Source organism: Schistocerca nitens, chromosome 6, assembly GCF_023898315.1.
Source record: "Schistocerca nitens isolate TAMUIC-IGC-003100 chromosome 6, iqSchNite1.1, whole genome shotgun sequence".
Classification (NCBI taxonomy): Eukaryota; Metazoa; Arthropoda; class Insecta; order Orthoptera; family Acrididae; genus Schistocerca; species Schistocerca nitens.
The window spans coordinates 568,861,737-568,879,672 of NC_064619.1; the positions used below are offsets into that span (position 1 = coordinate 568,861,737).

General features: G+C 42.4%; 1 protein-coding gene across 1 annotated transcript in view; it reads left to right on the forward strand.

Annotated features, from left to right (window-relative positions):
- LOC126262772 (pre-mRNA-splicing factor syf1 homolog) overlaps positions 1-17,936 on the forward strand; it is a 149,654-nt gene that overhangs the window by 52,010 nt on the left and 79,708 nt on the right. Inside the window, exons 3-4 of the mRNA XM_049959588.1 lie at positions 7,859-8,007; positions 9,970-10,093. Coding sequence (XP_049815545.1) covers positions 7,859-8,007; positions 9,970-10,093 — 273 coding nt within the window. The remainder of the gene's footprint in view (positions 1-7,858; positions 8,008-9,969; positions 10,094-17,936) is intronic.

Below are 17,936 nucleotides of genomic sequence, written 5' to 3' on the forward strand. Positions count from 1 at the left end.
ATTGGCCAGAGTGAAAAATATGAAACTGAGATTCAAATAAACACTTGTCTCTGGGGCAGCACTCAATAGCGACACCGGCAGATATCTAGGGGTAGCTGCTAAGCTTGCTACTTCAAAATGTTGTAAAATTTAGAAATTATTTCAAAATGATGTAGACAGTGCAAACATTTTATGAGTTAAATTTGAAGAGTGGAAAACAAAACCATTCTGCCATTTTTTCAAGAAATGTGTTTTCAGTGGTATTTTGTTCTCAGTACTTTGTTGTGTGTCTCTCAAAGTGATCCAGGTACCAAACCATGGAGGAACGTATTCAGACATACATTAGTACATGACACTTGATCTTTGTGCCAAGCTGTGCTTTGCTTTGGAATTTCAAAATTTAAAAGATAGAAGAAGTGTTTTTAATGAGGACAGTTCTATAGTTAAAAACCCAATGCTGTATTTCTGTGCTTGTATTACCACAAAATAATGTAGTATATCAGTATTACTGGCACTCGAAACAAAAACTTTCTTCATGCTAGTTTGTTGAAAACTGACATTTGGAGGCCAAGGCTACATATAAAATGAAAGTTAATTCTTGGAAAGAAGAAAACAGTAATCAGCCATTGTTAATAATGTTGTTTTTTATACAAATAGCACTGTTACTGGTTTCAAATGGTTTCTTCTTCAGACAGTTATTGAAATTTGTATTACTTACTTGTTTTTTTACAGTTGAAAAAAAGCAGCTAACAACTAATTTAAAAGGAGGCATTATTAACAGTGGCTTGTTGGTGTTTTCTTCTTTGGAAGAATCAACTTGTAAAAACTTTCTTATCAGCACCTAGAACCAGTCAGTTCCCTGGTATGGCGCTTATTAAAGTATTCATTTTCTAATTTGTCTCATTATTTTTTGTGGTGATACAGTGGGCTGCATAACCAATCAGTTTCCGGGTATGGCACTTGCTAAAGTATCCATTTTCTAATTTGTCTCGTTATTTTTTGCGGTGATACAGTGGGTTGCATAAGTAAGTAATCTCAATTTAGTATCAGATACCATCTCAGTTTTTTGGATACAAATCTGTTACATACAAATAGAGGTACATTGTTTTTATTTTCCATTCTCCTGACAAACATCACATTTGGAACTTTGACTATTTTCTACTTCCACTCTTCATTTTTTTTCTGCTTCCAACAGTTACAAATGCGAGCATTCCAACAGTTACAAATGCGAGCATTCTTCTCAGTTTGCAACCAATTGATACAACTGCCATAGGATCTGAGAGTAAGTTAACTTTTCCATTTTTGTTCATCCTGTGTCAGTGACAAGTGAAAATGTGTCTGCAGCAGAGACATGTTTCACTCTAGTGAGCACCTTATTGATTTAAAAAGATGTGAGTGAAAGAAGAGGGGAAAAAATGATAAATGCACTACTTCAAAACCACGAAACTGAATGGATATGTTATGTCGCAGCTGAGTAGCCATGTGATCCACTTTCTACAATAAACTGACCACCAGCACTGCACCCATTTTACTTCTTAATTGCGGTTGCTTGGCCTGTGTTAAATTTTGCTGTGCTGTCAAATAATACTATGTGATTTGTGGTCTTCAGCACTTTGAATGAGTGTGTGTGTGTGTGTGTGTGTGTGTGTGTGTGTGTGTGTGTGTGTGTGTAGTTTGATGTGTGAAGTAGTCTCTCTCTCTCTCTCTCTCTCTCTCTCTCTCTCTCTCACACACACACACACACACACACACACACATTCTGAGTGTTTAAGACCACAAATCACATAGTATCATATATAGACTTTGGAGTCTCCCCTAATGTACCTGGTGAATAGTAACAGCGATTGCTTGCAATGTGATGGTGATGGCGAAGGGTGGATATGCTGTTAACAAGTATGGTTACTCCACCTTTCGCCCTGTACTCCTGACGTTGGCCTCCTGTGGTAGCCACTACCCTGTAGCACAAGGGTACTAGTGTCCTTAAAATATGCCTTCTCTAAGGCATAAACACACAAGCCTCACTTGCGATAAGAGTCCTAGTTCCTTCTCATGAACCTTGAACTCATTTATGATCCATTGGGGGTACAAAAGCCTTTGATTGGTGAAGCTTCTCTTTCCCCTTGACCTTGTCTTCTCTTTGGAGTGGAGAGACAGTGATAATTTTTTTTTTTTTTTTTGGACTGGATGAATGGTTGTCTCCATACGGTCAAGAAGAATGCTGTCACTGGATCCATCACCTAGTGTCACATGATTCAATGTGTTCTTGGTTTCTGAGCCCTTCTCCGTATAGGAAGGATGATGAAATGTTATCAATATTCTGCTGATATTTGTACCTCTGTTTTCATTTATAGTTGTTGACTTCATCATCTTTTGTTGTCTGTTTTGCCGGCCGTGGTGGTCTAGCGGTTCAGGCGCTGAGTCCGGAACCGCGCGACTGCTACGGTCGCAGGTTCGAATCCTGCCTCGGGCATGGATGTGTGTGATGTCCTTAGGTTAGTTAGGTTTACGTAGTTCTAAGTTCTGGGGGACTGATGACCTCAGATGTTAAGTCCCATAGTGCTCAGAACCATTTGAACCATTTTGTTGTCTGTTTGTTTGAAATGGACTAGTGGTAGGCTCATAATGACCAGACTGACGAATTACATTTCAGCTTGCAAGTTGTTCTTTCTTGTTGCTAACTGTTTTAACTAATACGTAAAATACAGGAAAGCACACTATTCCCCTTTAGCGGACTGATGAGTTGAGCACAGACACATTGAACAGAAAGTAGCATTCACACTAGCTTTTGAGGTCTTGCTCTTTTACTGACAAATGTATGCACATTAATAGCCCATGTAACATTCTGAGTCCTCCCACATCATTAGTAGGAGAGTAGTAGCAAACAGATCAGGGAATCGCTACACCATGCATAGGCTGATACCAAACACTGGATCTGGAGTGGTGCCGTGAGTGGTGAGCGTGGCTTGCTGATAAATGGCATTGCATTATGCTAAGTGATGAGTCGGGTTTGTTCACTACCCCAGATGGACATGGTCAGCGAATGAGTGGTGACCTGGGGAGAGATCCCTTTCTTCCAGTGTTTTGGAGATGTGTGGGAACTCTGACAGTCCAATAGTATGGCACGGACATTCTGCATCATCATGTGTCACCTCCGATGAGAAAGTATTGTGGTAGCATTTTTCAGCAGGGCATTGCTTGTCTGAACATTGCATGGGCATCTGTGGACTGTTTGCCTGATGTTGAGATGCTCCTATGGCCAACAAAATCCCCAGATCTGTTCCCAGTAGAACACGTGTGAGATCAGCTCAGACACCAATTCAGTCCCAGTACCAGAACATAGGATATCAAGTACCATTTATAGCTGTGGAGAGAGAACTTTATGATATTTGCAGTGGGATCAGTGCATGCATCCAGGCCAGAACAGACAGAATGCCGTACTGGGGCTCATACTGCCAAGTTCTTTGTTAATCTGACATGATTTTGTAATACTCTCTCAAACCGTGAAGTTTCATCGTGCTTCCTCCTCCTTTTCTGAGTGCCTCAAAAAAAAATGTTTTTTTTTTTTTTTTTTTTTTTTTTTTTTTTTTTTTTTTTAAGACAGTGTACTTGCATGCCTGATGGAATAGGTTTGTAAAGGAATTTTCTCTATAGGCTGTCAAAATTCTAATCAGATGTTGAGTACTCCTTGTTCCTTGTTTGGCCTTATGCGTTTCCTTCCTCTTTCAAATTCTTCTCAAAGTACCGTATATCCCATCTTATCTTCAAGTACTTCTTCCCATGTTATTGTTAAGTTTGTTTCTTTTGTATAGACCTTCTATATGTATGTTCTACCTTTCAGTTTTCCTTTCTTTGCTTGGTTCCTTTCTTTGACATCTGAACTCTTAATGTTCATAAATTGCTTCCCTTTTCTCCAAATGCCTCTATAATTTTCCTGTAGGCGAAACCTAATTTTCTCCTGATCATGCGTGCCTCTACAGCACTGCTCTTGTCCTGTAGTCATTCGTGTTTAGCCAATTTGCATTTTCTGTCAGTCTCATGTTTTAGGCATCTTTATTCCCTTTTGCCTGCTTCAATAGTTAAAAAAAGACACAGAAATCTTTATTTAGCCATCCCAAATAATGTTTGAGGAAAGCAAGACAATGCATTAACAGAAAGGAATGAGAACCGTAGTCTTAATAGCCTACTTGCTTCTTCACCATTGTTGCAAAGGATGTTGTGAATACTGCAGGTTGTAAGGAACCAGTGTACCTTTCTTACCTCATGATATGATATAGTATTCTTGAAGTTTTGTATTTTGTATCTAAAATTTGTAATTCCTGCTTCAGGCTGGACGTTTGATCAATTCAAACATGTTTACAGACCTCAGCATATTATCCCTGCTACATGAACATCTAACTCACAACTGCCACAAGTAGTTTGCCCTTTGCATAGTGAGTGGCAGGAGTCAATTAAAGCAGTGCACTGGATATGACAGAGAGGTTCACCTAATGGTAGATAAAGAAAGCTCTAAAACATACAGGTAATTTGATTGTGAGAGTAAAAGCTGATGTTTTTGGTATCTGTCAACAGAATCTTCTGCTTTTATTTGCCATTTCTCAACTTTCTTTATTTTGCCATGATTCTTTCAATTTAGCTGTCTGCAAGTGCATCAGATTCCTGCATGATTTTGCATATTTACAAAAGATGAGGGTACTATGTAATCCATTTGTAATGGAATATTCATGCCGCTATCTTCAGCATCTACCAAAATATTTTTACTGTAAAATTATTTAGTGCCCTTTGGCAACCCAAAAATTTGTTCCAAAACCTTCAAGTTTCATTGTTCCTTGGGCTAACTTTATAACAAGAAAAATATTTTCACAATTTTACTATTTACAAGCAATTGTTTTGATGAAAAATCATATGGTGAATGAGCCATATCTTTTATTTTTAGAGACTGGTGATGAGTGTTCACCAATGATTAACTTAATCTACCGGTAGTGTTTTATGAAAATCAGTAAGCTCCATAGAAGTTCTGAGAGCATCTGAGCCAAAGCTCTGCTTATGTTAAGAAACCCTGGGGTGCAGCAGTATCCCATAGGTTGTGCCTAGTGACTGTTTGCCTCATCAGCCACCCCCTCCATGGGTGCAGATCAAAGTATACTAGCTAAGCCCCCTGAGATGTCATTATGTGTAATTAAACATTCAGCCTATACTCCTTCGTTAATATTTGTAACTTATATTTTGGACAATATTACAGGATTAACAGGTACCTGAACCACATCCTGATAAATTTTTTAACTGCAGAGTAGTAAAGAAATGGTGAAACAGATGCCCACACAAGTGACCACAGAAAAGACAAGTTTAAGATAGTACTGCTATGTGAAAAGAATGGGAGTTGGCAGAATACCAAGACAGGCCCCATGAAATGGCAGTATGAGACCCAGAGGAAGGGACGGATGGATTGTTGGAGTGTAGGAATGTGTGAAAGAGAGAGGAGAAGGTTTCAACAGAGACAGGGGAAAATGGTGGAAGAGCAGGAAAAGATGGAGAGGTTTACGTGTTAAACAAATCTTTTGATGGGTGGAAACTGTAGAATCTTATTATTATTGTTGTTGTTGTTATTATTACTATTTTAGTTTGCATTGTATGGTATTTATTAAATTTCATGCATGTTTCCCTGTTTAGGAGGTTTAATCTCTCATTTTTGTAAGTTTAAATTCATTCAGTTTGTAGCACAGTAGTTGCTCATATGTTTTGTTTTGAAAGCAACCTTCCATTCATTTAGTAAGCCAGTCAGTAAGGCTCCCGCTCTCAACTGATACACATGTACAGAGTGGCAAGTTAAGTGTTTAACTTTTTATGTGTTTGACATGCAGTATATTTGTTAAATTTTGCAGATGTTTATCTGTTTATATGGCGTTTTGAAAGTGTAAATTTATTTAGTCTGTAGCGAAATAGTTGCTCACTGAACAGCGAGCTATGTAGCTCATTTACACATCAGCGTCCATTGGTTATGCATCGGGAAGGTAGCAAGTTGCATATCTAGGATTTTCTGCTTTTGTAGTTCACTTCTTCAGTTAGTCTTGCTAGGTTGGCTAGGAAGTGTGCATGCTGTTTGCAGACACAGGAAGAGTTGGCCACAGTTCACCAACAGCTGGATGTGCTCTTGGCTATGATCAGTCACATTCGGGCTGCTACCTCGGGGTGTAGTGGTGGCGGAGCATCTGGCGCATCACATGGGACACCTCAGGTGTCCCTTGTTTTGCCCACGGGATCTGGTTCTGAGGCACTTCCTAGTGCACCCAACACGGTGGATCCGCCATCACAGCAGGATGGGTGGCAGGGTGATAATGTATCGCTTGAGGCAGAGTACCAATGTGGAGACTGGTCACCTGGCCTCACCTATTCACCCTGTGACTGGACAGGTAGCCACTTCTTCAGCAGGGTCTCAGCAGACACACAAGGGGAGGAGTTTGCTAGTTATTGGGAGCTCCAATGTTAGGCGCATTGTGGAGCCCCTTAGGCAGACAGCATTCAGGGCTGGAAAGAAAGCCAATGTGCACTCGGAATGTCTTCCGGGAGGCCTCATCTGAGATATGGAGGTGGCCTTGTCTGTGGCTGTTGAGTGTGCAGGATGCAGTCATCTACATGTTGTGGCTCATGTCAGCACCAATGACGCCTGTCGCACAAGATCTGAGGCGATCCTGAGTTCGCACAAGCAGCTGGCGGAGTTGGTGAAGACTGCTGGCTTCATGTGTAGGGTGCAAACAGAGCTCATAATTTGCAGCATCATTCCCAGAGTTGATTGGGGTCCTTTGGTTTGGAGCCAGTGGAGGGTCTCAACCAAAGGCTTCATTGAGGCTGTGATGGTCTTGGCTGCAGACTTCTAGACCTGTGTTATCTGTGGGGATTTGTAGGAATCCCCTTGATAGGTCAGGGGTGCACTACATACAGGAAGCAGCCACTCGGGTAAGAGAGTACTTGTGGAGTGCACATAGGCCACTTTAGGCTAGGCAGTAGTTTGAGGTGCCTCGATGAACACTCACCAGTCGATATGCAGTCTCCTGAGAGAGAGCAATACCAAACTAACATTCCAACATCTCCATAATTTAACCCTCTTCTGATACTGTTTACATGACAGTGTGTTCTAATTGTACCCTGGTAAGTGTTAATTAAGGATATTTGTTTGGAGGAAACAGGGACTTGCCTGCAGAGATGTTACATAAACCACTGGTCATAGGTGAGCTAGCTACTGTTTTCCTATGGTCTCTCCTTTGTGATGCTGAGTAAATGGCAGATGCAACCCTGAGCAGTAAATATATTTGTGAACCATAATTTAACATTCAGGATATTTGGTGGGAGCCTCAAATTCTTGTATTGGTTCAGCTTCACTCTGTGCTCTTTCCAGTCTCCTCATTGCAAATCACTTCAGTTCATTGAATAAAGGCTGAATGTTAATCATTTTAACGTTTTTCACTTAATAATTCACTATAGTTCCATAACCTTTTCTGGCCTACTACCATAGATTTTAGTGATATAATAGTGTACACAAATACACAATTAATGTATTACAAGCCTGCAGAATACATTTGATAATCATTTTGTTTTAGAGTCTGCATCATTTTGTTATTTCCATCTCTCTGACACTCTGAAGTATTTCATCTCATGCCTAATCCCCATTATTTTATGAAGCACAGTGTAAGTCAGCCATCTTTTGCATTATAAAAAATGTGATTAGATCCTCTGATGTGCACTTGCCAACTTAATGAGGAACTGTTTGTGCAGTTTAGTGTGCAACGTTTGGGTAAACTGATTTTTCCTTCACTATTTGTATTCACATTGGTTTTGTTCATTGTATGAAAAAACTATCAACATATGTTTTCTTTCCTTTTTCCAGAATGAAGATGACTTGCCGTATGAAGAAGAAATTCTTCGTAATCCCTTTTCAGTTAAGCACTGGCTGCGTTACATTGAACATAAGAAAGGAAGCCCAAAACAGACTGTCAATATAATTTTTGAAAGGGCTCTGAAAGAATTGCCCGGGAGGTAAGGAATGCAGTATTTATTTCATTGTCGAGACCGCCAAGATTTTTTTTCTCCCTACTCATTAATTTTGCTGTAAAGTATATCATTAGTTCCATTGTGAACGCTTGGTGATTAGTATGTGTATATGTCCATGCCCCACTCCTTCACTCTTGATGCCTTCCAACAAGGACTAATAATGTATGCCGAGGCTGACATTGTGTGTTACTGTATTTTATCTATATTGCTTTCTCATTCTTGGAATACTTAGGTTTGTTTTATAAGTAAAATAGTTAAAATACATCTTTACAAAACACATTTGTATCAAATGGAGAATTAACTTATGAAAATAGTATATTTATGAGGAGACAGAATGACTGGCTAGTGCTTACATTCAGAAGTCCTTTACTACCAAAAGACAAATCTGAAAGGTAAAAAGAACTATTTGTAGTTTTTGGAACAGTTAATTTCTTCCTCAGAGAGGAAAGAGGGAGTTTTGGAAGGGCGGATCACTCAGACCTCATGTAGAGAGTGGCCCACATACGTGAGGATGAATGGAGAAACTCAGTATTGGGGAGGGGAATGTAAAGTCCCACAATGTTGGGTCTAAATTTTGCTGATGACACTTATAAAGGGCTGAAACTCAAGCATACCGCACGTAATCCAGATGATAGTTGAACAGGTGCAGATGGGTTCACAGCAAACAGTTTGAGTTGTAACCTCGCAAAAACTCACATTATGCAATTTAAAATAAATAGAAATGTCATGGTACCAAAAAGAGATATTAATGATTATGTATTAAATTAAACACTCTGTGTAAAATTTCTCAGGATAAAGCTGGATACAAAGATAAAATTAGTTCAACACACAGATAACTGAATAAAGAACTCAATTTACCAAGTTGTAGGTGTAGAAACCCAAAGATAAGGGCATCTGCTTGTTTTGAGTATTTTGAAGCCCTGTTGTTTTATCAAAATATCTTCAGGGATAATGCGACTTAAGTTAATAAAGTGAGCAGTAAAAATATTGTGTAAGGTAGATAACAAAATATTTTGCAGAGGTATGTTCAAGAAACTTAGAATTGTTGCACTCACTTCCTGAATCTAATTTGTTGCTAGAACTAAAAATCATTTGAATTTATTTTACACAACCACTCTACAAGACATGAACATTTTTAATGCTCATTTTTTCACCTTGCTTAGAGCTCAGATAGTCTGTTGTATTCTGGAGTGAAGGTTTTCGAAAAGCTCCCAGTAAACATATGACAATGAATTTTGAATCCTTACAGTTCAAAAGAATTTTAAAAATATTTTATTAGCCGTTACTTTTACAATATATCTTAGTATCTAGATATAAGGTGTGAAGATTTCAGTTTGCTGCATGACACATGCATGAACCTCCGTTAATACTGCTTATAGATGACTGCTTTCACATGACAAACATCAGTACAATCCTGTAAATATTAAGCTATCAGTATGAGATAAATTGCAGTTATTTAACTTGACTGAAAAAGTATCAGTTTTTTTATAGTGGCTTTCTTGTTAATATTACTGTGTTAATTAAATTTAACACAGCACAGGCTTATTCCATTTCCCCAAAGGTTGTCCTTCCTAATGCACTCTGCAGAAGGTGATACATGAATGGAGTGAATGTTTGAGTGACTGATATGCTGAAAATATTTGCATTCATTTTTCTTTTTGATTCGTTTTCTGGTGTGATGAATAATACTGAGTGAAACATGTACTTTCTGATCCATTTTTTATTTATCTCCAAGTACACAAAAGTTTCGGTTTTTTCCTTTTGCAGTATGGTGTGGGTCACTTTGCTGATTCATCACTTTTCACATAATATTAAAATGATGTGATAGAAAAAGTGGGTTTTCTGACAACAAATTGTACACTTGTTGCTATGATTTCTTTGCAGAGTGCTTTCCAGATTTATGTGTATCATATATTGATACATGATCTTTTATGTTTTGCTTTTCAGCTATAAATTATGGTACAATTACTTGAAACTTCGCAGGCGGCAGGTGAAGGGAAGGTGCATCACTGATCCAGCATATGAAGATGTCAATAATGCATTTGAACGGTCTCTCGTTTTTATGCACAAGGTGATGTAAATTCCAATTGTATATGTTTTATTTACAAAACAAAGGAAGCATTTCTGACATTTTGTTGTCTAGCAAACAGAGTTGTTCTAAAGATTCCTAAAGTAATTTTCTTCGGGCTTCATTACATGCTGTCAGCAACTTCACTATTGCTTCTTACCCACAATTTTAAGCACTACATTTGTAATTTCATGTAGAGACAAAGCTTGTTGCTCTTTATTTTATTAATGAGGCAATCATCAGGAAAACAGCAGAGTAAAATAACTAAATTTTTTTCAGTGCAGGTCGGAGTAACTGATATTTAAAAGAATTGAAAAGTAAGGAACATTGAAACAAATGCCGAGTAGGTAATACTAACAAGTTGATCATGGCAGATTGGGCCAAAGATGTAGATTGTATATGGTAGAGACTAATAGGGTAAAGTTTAACAGACTCATTATTAACAATTGATAAATTGCTGTGGATAAGATTAGAAAAGACAAAGACAAGACAAATGTTTTGGTGAGGTAGTTGGTAGCATTAGAAAAAAAAAATCAAGAAAAAGAAAAATGTTGTGTACACTAACAGTTAACTGTGATTTGACAGAAGAATTATTATCATTATGAAATAAATAAATGCTATGCATGAGTATGATAGCAGTATCTGTCTAACATGATATGTTTCGTAATATTTTGGAAAGTAAGGGAGAAAGATCATTAAAATTAAGCTTTGCTTTGGCCACAAAATGTGCTTGAACAGCCCAGATGGAAGAATTCTATCAACAGAAGACAGACAGAGACAGACCTTTACTTCCCAGCCCAGCATATACACACATCAGAAAAAGTTTTGTATCACCCCGGTTCTCAGAACTCCTGAAGATAGAAGTTGACTGCGGATATTGTATCATAGAGACAGTCCCTTTGACTGTTCAGAGATGTCACTAAACCCTCCCAAAGATGTAAACAACCATGCATGAGTAGCACTTATTAGATGGAGGGGGGTCCGACAGCCAACAAATTCCAGTCATTCCACCAGGAAGAAGGTACACGGCTCATGTTGTCTGTAGTTCAACCATGCCTAGACGGTCAATACCGTGGTTTGATCACATCTGCCTTGTTACTTTGTGCCAGGAAGGGCTCTCAACAGGAGAAGTGTCAAGGCATCTCGGAGTGAACCAAAGCGATGCTGTTCGGGCATAGAGGAGATACAGAGGGTCAGGAACTATTGATGACATGCCTCGCTCAGGCTGCCCAAGGGCTTCAATTGCATTGGATGACCTCTACCTGTGGATTATGGCTTGGAGGAACACTGACAGCAGTGCCACCATGTTGAATAATGCTTTTCGTGCAGCCACAGGATGTCGTATTATGACTCAAACTGTGCACAGTAGGCTGCATGATGTGCAACTTATTCCCGATGTCCATGGTGAGGTCCATCTTTGCAACCATGACACCATGCAGCGTGGGACTTATGGGTTCAACAACATGCAGAATGGACTGTTCAGGATTAGCATCACATTCTCTTCACCGATGAGTGTCGTATATGCCTTCAACCAGACAATCGTCGGAGACGTGTTTGGAGGCAACCTGCTCTGGCTGAACTCCTTAGACACACTGTCCAGCGAGTGCAGCAAGGTGGAAGTTCTCTGCTGTTTTGCAGTGGCATTATGTGGGGCCGACGTACGCTACTGGTGGTCATGGAAGGCGCTGTAACGGCTGTACGATACGTGAATGCCATCTTCCGACTGATAGTGCAACCATATTGGCAGCATATTGGCGAAGCATTTGTCTTCATGGATTACAATTTGCGCCCCCAAGTGCACATCTTGTGAAAGATTTCCTTCAGGATAACGACATAGCTCGACTAGAGTGGTCAGCTTGTTCTCCAGACATGAACCCTGTCGAACATGCCTGGGATAGATTGAAAAGGTCTGTGTATGGATGACATGACCCACCAACCACTCTGAGGGATCTACGCCGAGTTGCCATTGAGGAGTGGGACAATTTGGACCAACAGTGCCTTGATGAACTTGTGGATAGTCTGCCACGATGAATACAGGCATGCATCAATGCAAGAGGACGTGCTACTGGGTATTGGAGGTACAGGTGTGTGCGGCAATCTGGACCACCACCTCTGAAGGTCTCGCTGTATGTTGGTACAACATGCAGTATGTGGTTTTCATGAGCAATAAAAAGGATGGAAATGATGATGTTATGTTGATCTCTATCCCAATTTCCTGTACAGGCTACGGAGCTTTCGGAACTGAGGTATGTAAAACTCTTTTTGTTGTGTGTATTTGGGAAGTTCATATCTGCTTGCATTGAACTGTAGAATACGAGATTTCATCTATAGTTACCTCCATAGTATCAACATATTTCCAGAATGTTTCTTACACCTTTTGTTTTTCAGTAGTGTACACTGACAACATTCAGAGGTAACTGTCATGAGTGAGTTGCTTGTAAGTTGTTAGTTCACATCTGGTATATTTGATATGCCCTTGTGTCCCACAGTGCCTGAATTTAGAAGGATCCCATAGTTTTCACTCCTCTCTGGGGATCCCTTTCATTGCAGCCATTGCTTATGATGCTGTAGACTCCAGAACAAATGTTTCGTCACACTATGTTCATTGCAGTAGTGTCATAAGTAATATGCCCTCATGTATTTGCTTGTTCACTATGTTGTTTAAGGGTCTGTTAGTCTGTTTTTGTTTTTTATTCAAATAATTACTATTCATAAAAGTTGTGTGAAATACTTGTGTCCTGCTGCTCTGTAAATTACTTTATTATTTCTGTTGGGGGGGAGGGTGGGGGGGGGGGGGGGGGAATGATGAATACAAAATTTGACTCTCAGTTTTATCGAGTTCAGTGCCTAGCCCCTCAGTACTCTTATCTTGTTATGCATTTGTTGAACTGATCAGAATCCATTTGTCTTCAATTGTCATTCCAGTTATGGTTGAAGGAAGGATGATATGTTATTAACTTGTTTAGAATTTTGTGTAGTATTGTTCTTACAAAAAAATGGTTGAAGTACAGTAATAATTTCGTCTCCAATAAAACCAGGCTTCTAACTGCTATGTGTTAGAACCTCAAATACATATAAAATCAACCCCAAGCACAAGTGATTTTACTTACCACCACCAAATTAGGTGATGCACTGTTGAGGGCACTGAAATATTCAGTTATTTCCATTTGAGGAAGTGCTTTATCTGTTATAAATCCAGTATTGAGATGATGTCAACTGTAAGTTTTCTGTACTTATAATCAGGAAGAAAAAAGTTAATCTGACATTTTCCTTTGGACGTTATCAATCGTAAGTGAGGTTGGTTCTGCAGTCGCTTCAATTTTTTAAGTAGACATTGTTTTTTTTTCCCCTTGTATGTGATGTTGGACTGTTATAAGGTATCTTTCTTGCCTTTTGAAAATTACAATCTTGTGTCATCACAGCAATTAATTAGTTTCTCATTGTGGGGACCACCATGTATTTGTAAATGGTCTCCATGATAGAGTTTTCATTCACAATGGTTTTATGTGTACAGAATAAAGTAAAATCACCAAGGTTTCTCAGTTGCACTCTTTCATATGTGAACAGTTGTGCACCATCACTCTTAGACAAACAGTGTCATGAAAGCTTCATTCATTAAAATAAAGTTATCCACTTGAACCAGCATAGTGTAGTCAAACCTTGGTCTCCGATGGTACTGTCTGTTGTCGATGTTTCCTTATATATAAGTATTCCAGAAAAGACTTCCTAGCACTTAAATTTATATTAGATGTTAATATATTTCTGTTCTGTGTGATTGACTGATCTGGCTTTGTAACATCAACCAAAATGGCCTTGTCGTGGTGGTACTGTGAATGGCTGAAAGCAACGGGAAACTACAGCTGTAATTTTTCCCAATGACATGCAGCTTTACTGTATGCTAAAATGATGATGGCACTGTAATAACACTGTTCATGTTTACGTCGCACTTCACTTGTCGTAGAACGGGACTGTGCCCTAGGCATGCTCGATGTTAACTGACTGGGCACGGCCCGTGCTGCCTGAGTTGTTGTTGTTGTTACGCCAGCAGAGGTCGCGTCCGAATTCACACGTGCCCTCTGGTGGACGGGACTCTACTTGCGGCAACTACCGTCCGTGACGCGCCGTGCTGATGTGCGCCTCCCGCGATCTTTCTGGTGGCTACTGCACTCCTCCTCCTTCGGGGGTGAAGCCACTGTGATCCACTGCGTTGGAAGGTGGAGCGTCGGGCAGGAGCGATGACCTCCACATCCATTGGAAGGCCGGAGTCGAGGGGATCTGCCAATCCTCGAGCCGGAACCTTCGAATACGGCTGGAAGTGACCCACTCGAAGAGGCCCCCGTCGTCCCACCACCGGAGCCCGGGACAGAACGGGCGACAAGCTGTCGAACTCCGGATCCTGTGCCACCTCAGGAGGGGCAAGACCCAGTGGCGGGGACGATGGGGAAGGGATGACCACAGGTGAACCAGCCTCCTGAGAAACTGGGCCTGCAAGGGGGGCCGGCTCTCGCTGGGGCATCTCGAACGATGGCGATGCTGGTGCTGGAGCTACTGGAGGCTGCCAAGGCGGAGAACCATCGCAGTGCGGCAGAGTCACAGCGGGGAGAGGCGGTAACGTCCCCTGAGAAACCAGAGAAACCAACACGGGTGCCGGCAATGGGGAAGTCGGTGTCCGAGAGGTCGGAGAGTGGGTGCCCAAATGTGGACGTAGCTGATTTTGGTGACGACGTACCATCCGGTCCCCTGCCTGCAAGGTATAGAGCCGGCGGCCATTTCGGCGCAGGACCACCGCCGGTATCCAACGTGGATTGCGACCAAACCCACGTGCCCAGACCGACATACCCAGTGGAAAGCCAGGTACTCCGTTTTGCAAAGACTGGCGAGGACCAGGCCGGAGGAGGTGCAGCAGAGTCCTAGGTTGGCGCCCATGGAGGAGCTCTGCGGGGCTGCGTTCTCCTATTGGTGTGGTCCGGTATGCCGTCAGGAAAAACGTCAATGCCTCCTCTGCAGGAAATTCGTGCACATACTTTTTCATCTGCGTCTTAAATGTGCGCACCATGCGCTCGGCTTCCCCATTCGATTGTGGATGGAAGGGGGGAGAGCAAACGTGCCGAACACCGAAGCGCCTACAAAAATCCTGGAAAGTCTGCGAAATAAACTGCGGTCCATTGTCCGAGACCAGGGTGATTGGCAGATCTTCCACAGAGAAGATTTTTGCTAGTGCCTGGATTGCAACTTCTGAAGTGGTTGAGGAGCAGCGAACCACATATGGGAATCGGGAATAAGCATCAATGACAAAGAGCCAAAAGCCATTGAGAAACGGGCCCGCAAAATCGATGTGAACACGTTCCCATGCTTGGGTTGCCGGCAGCCAGGAAGAGAACGCTGCCCTGGGAGATGTCTGTTGGCTCGCACACTGGGAACAGGCGGCCACCAAGTGCTCAATTTCTCTGTCAATACCGGGCCAGTACACATGTCTGCGACCCAAGGTTTTAGTACGGGAAACACCCCAGTGCCCCGCATGTAATAACGTGAGGACCTTCCTTCGTAAACTGGCAGGAACAACCACGTGAGGAGCTGTATCATCGGTAGCCAGAAGGAGATCTCCTTCCAAGACCGAGAGGTGGTCTCATAGAATAAAATAATTATGAAGAGGGTCCGAGGCCTGGCCGGGAGGGCAGGGTGACAACCCCTGCTGAATGAGGTGAACTACTTGCCGGAGAACTGGGTCAGCTGCCATTTCCCTGGCGACTCTGGAACTAGTGATCGGGAAGCCATCAACCGCTTGGCGGGACGCCACATCCAAATGAAAACACATAATCTCTTCTCGATCGAACTTAGGATCCGGGCCCACCGGAAGACGGGAAAGAGCGTCGTCATTGGCATGCTGTCCAGTAGGGCGAAAATGAATGTCATAATGGTACTTAGAGAGGAACAAGGCCCAGCGCTGTAGTCTGTGGGCCGCCCTATCCGGAATCTGAGAGGCGGGGCCAAATAACGATATTAACGGCTTATGGTCAGTGATTAACTGAAACTTCGTGCCATACAAGAAAGGGTGAAACTTGGTAACAGCGTAGACAATGGCCAAAGCCACTTTTTCCACCTGGGAGTAATGGGCCTGCGCGGGACTAAGAGTTTTAGACGCAAACGCCAGTGGTTGCTCGAAACCATCTGTGTTGCGATGGGCCAGGACCGCCCCCACCCCATACTGCGAAGCATCTGTAGCCAGGACCAACAGCTTATGGGGGTCAAAAGTAGCCAAACAAGGCGCTGACGTGAGGAGGCCCTTCAACGAGTTGAACGCTCACTCGCATGCAGGCGACCAATCAAAAGGAACACCCTTGCGCAGAAGGCAGTACAGGTGGCGGGCTATGGTGGAAGCCCTGGGAATGAACCGGTGGTAATAGGCTATCTTGCCTAAAAAAGCTTGTAACTCTTTCAGCGAAGTGGGCCGAGGAAGGTCGACGATACCTTGGACCAAACTTCCTAGTGGCTGGACGCCGTGCTGAGAGATGGTGTAGCCCACATACTCAATGGATGGTTGGAAGAAGTTTGACTTATGCAGGTTGCAACGCAAGCCCACAGACCTGAATTTGAGAAAGAGGGTGCGAAGGTTGTGCAAGTGTTCCTTCGTGCTGCGGCCTGTGACAATTATGTCATCCAGGTAATTAATACAATGAGGGATTGTCGACGTGACGTGCTCAAGATAACGCTGGAATATCGCCGGGGCACTGGATATTCCGAAGGCCAACCGCTGATATTGGTAAAGGCCAAACGGGGTGTTGACGACCGCCAGCCGTTTGGAGTCCTCATCAAGTGGTATCTGATGATAAGCCTCTGAAAGATCGATTTTCGAAAAATATTGGCCTCCCGCCATTGCGGAGAACAATTCATCAGCACGAGGCAAAGGATAGGTGTCCACCACCAATTTGGAATTAATGGTGGCCTTGAAATCGCCACAAAGACGTAATTTTCCCGAGGGCTTCCTTACAATAACGAGGGGCAAAGCCCACTCACTAGAAGAAATGGGAAGAACGACCCCTAGGGCCGTCAGCCGGTCTAGCTCTTCCTTTACCTGAGGGCGGAGAGCCAAGGGGATCTGCCTCACGTGCAGAAAACGCGGGCGAGCCGACGCCTTCAACGTTAAGTGAGCTTCAAAATCTGAAACACGCCCCAGGCCCTCCTCAAAGATATCTGGAAAGTCTGAGATCAAAGATTCCAATGATTGATAGGGAACGTCTTCGGAGACCAACTGTATGGTGTCAGCGATAGAAAAACCGAAAGGTTGAAAGGCATCCAGGCCAAAAAGGTTAGCGGAGCTCGCGTCACTGACAACAATAAAAGTAATAGGCCGAGTGACTGATTTGTAAGTCACGTCGGTAGTGAATTGACCCAGTAGGGGAATGAACTGTTTACCATAACTGCGTAGACGCCGGTAAACTGGCGCCAACGGGGGCGATCCAAGGTCGGAATAAGTTTGTGCATTCAACAACGAAACTGCCGCGCCCGTATCTACTTTCAGTTGTAACCGGCGCGACAGAACCGACACCTCGATAAAGAGTTTGAGTGCCAATGCGTCGGGAGCCTGGCCTGACGAAACTTCCTGAATGTCAACATCCATGTCCTCTGTACCTGCTTCCTTCGATTTTTTTGAGGCTGAGCGGCAAACTGTAGCAATGTGACCTTTTTTATTCCATTTGCGACAAACGGCCCAACGCTGGAGGCACTCTGACCGATCATGATGTATATAGCACGACGCACAGGACGGCAACAGGGGCCGGCAGCCGGAATTCTGTTTACGCGCCGTGCGGGAGCGGCCATAACGGCCAGATTTTACGGCTCGCATGTC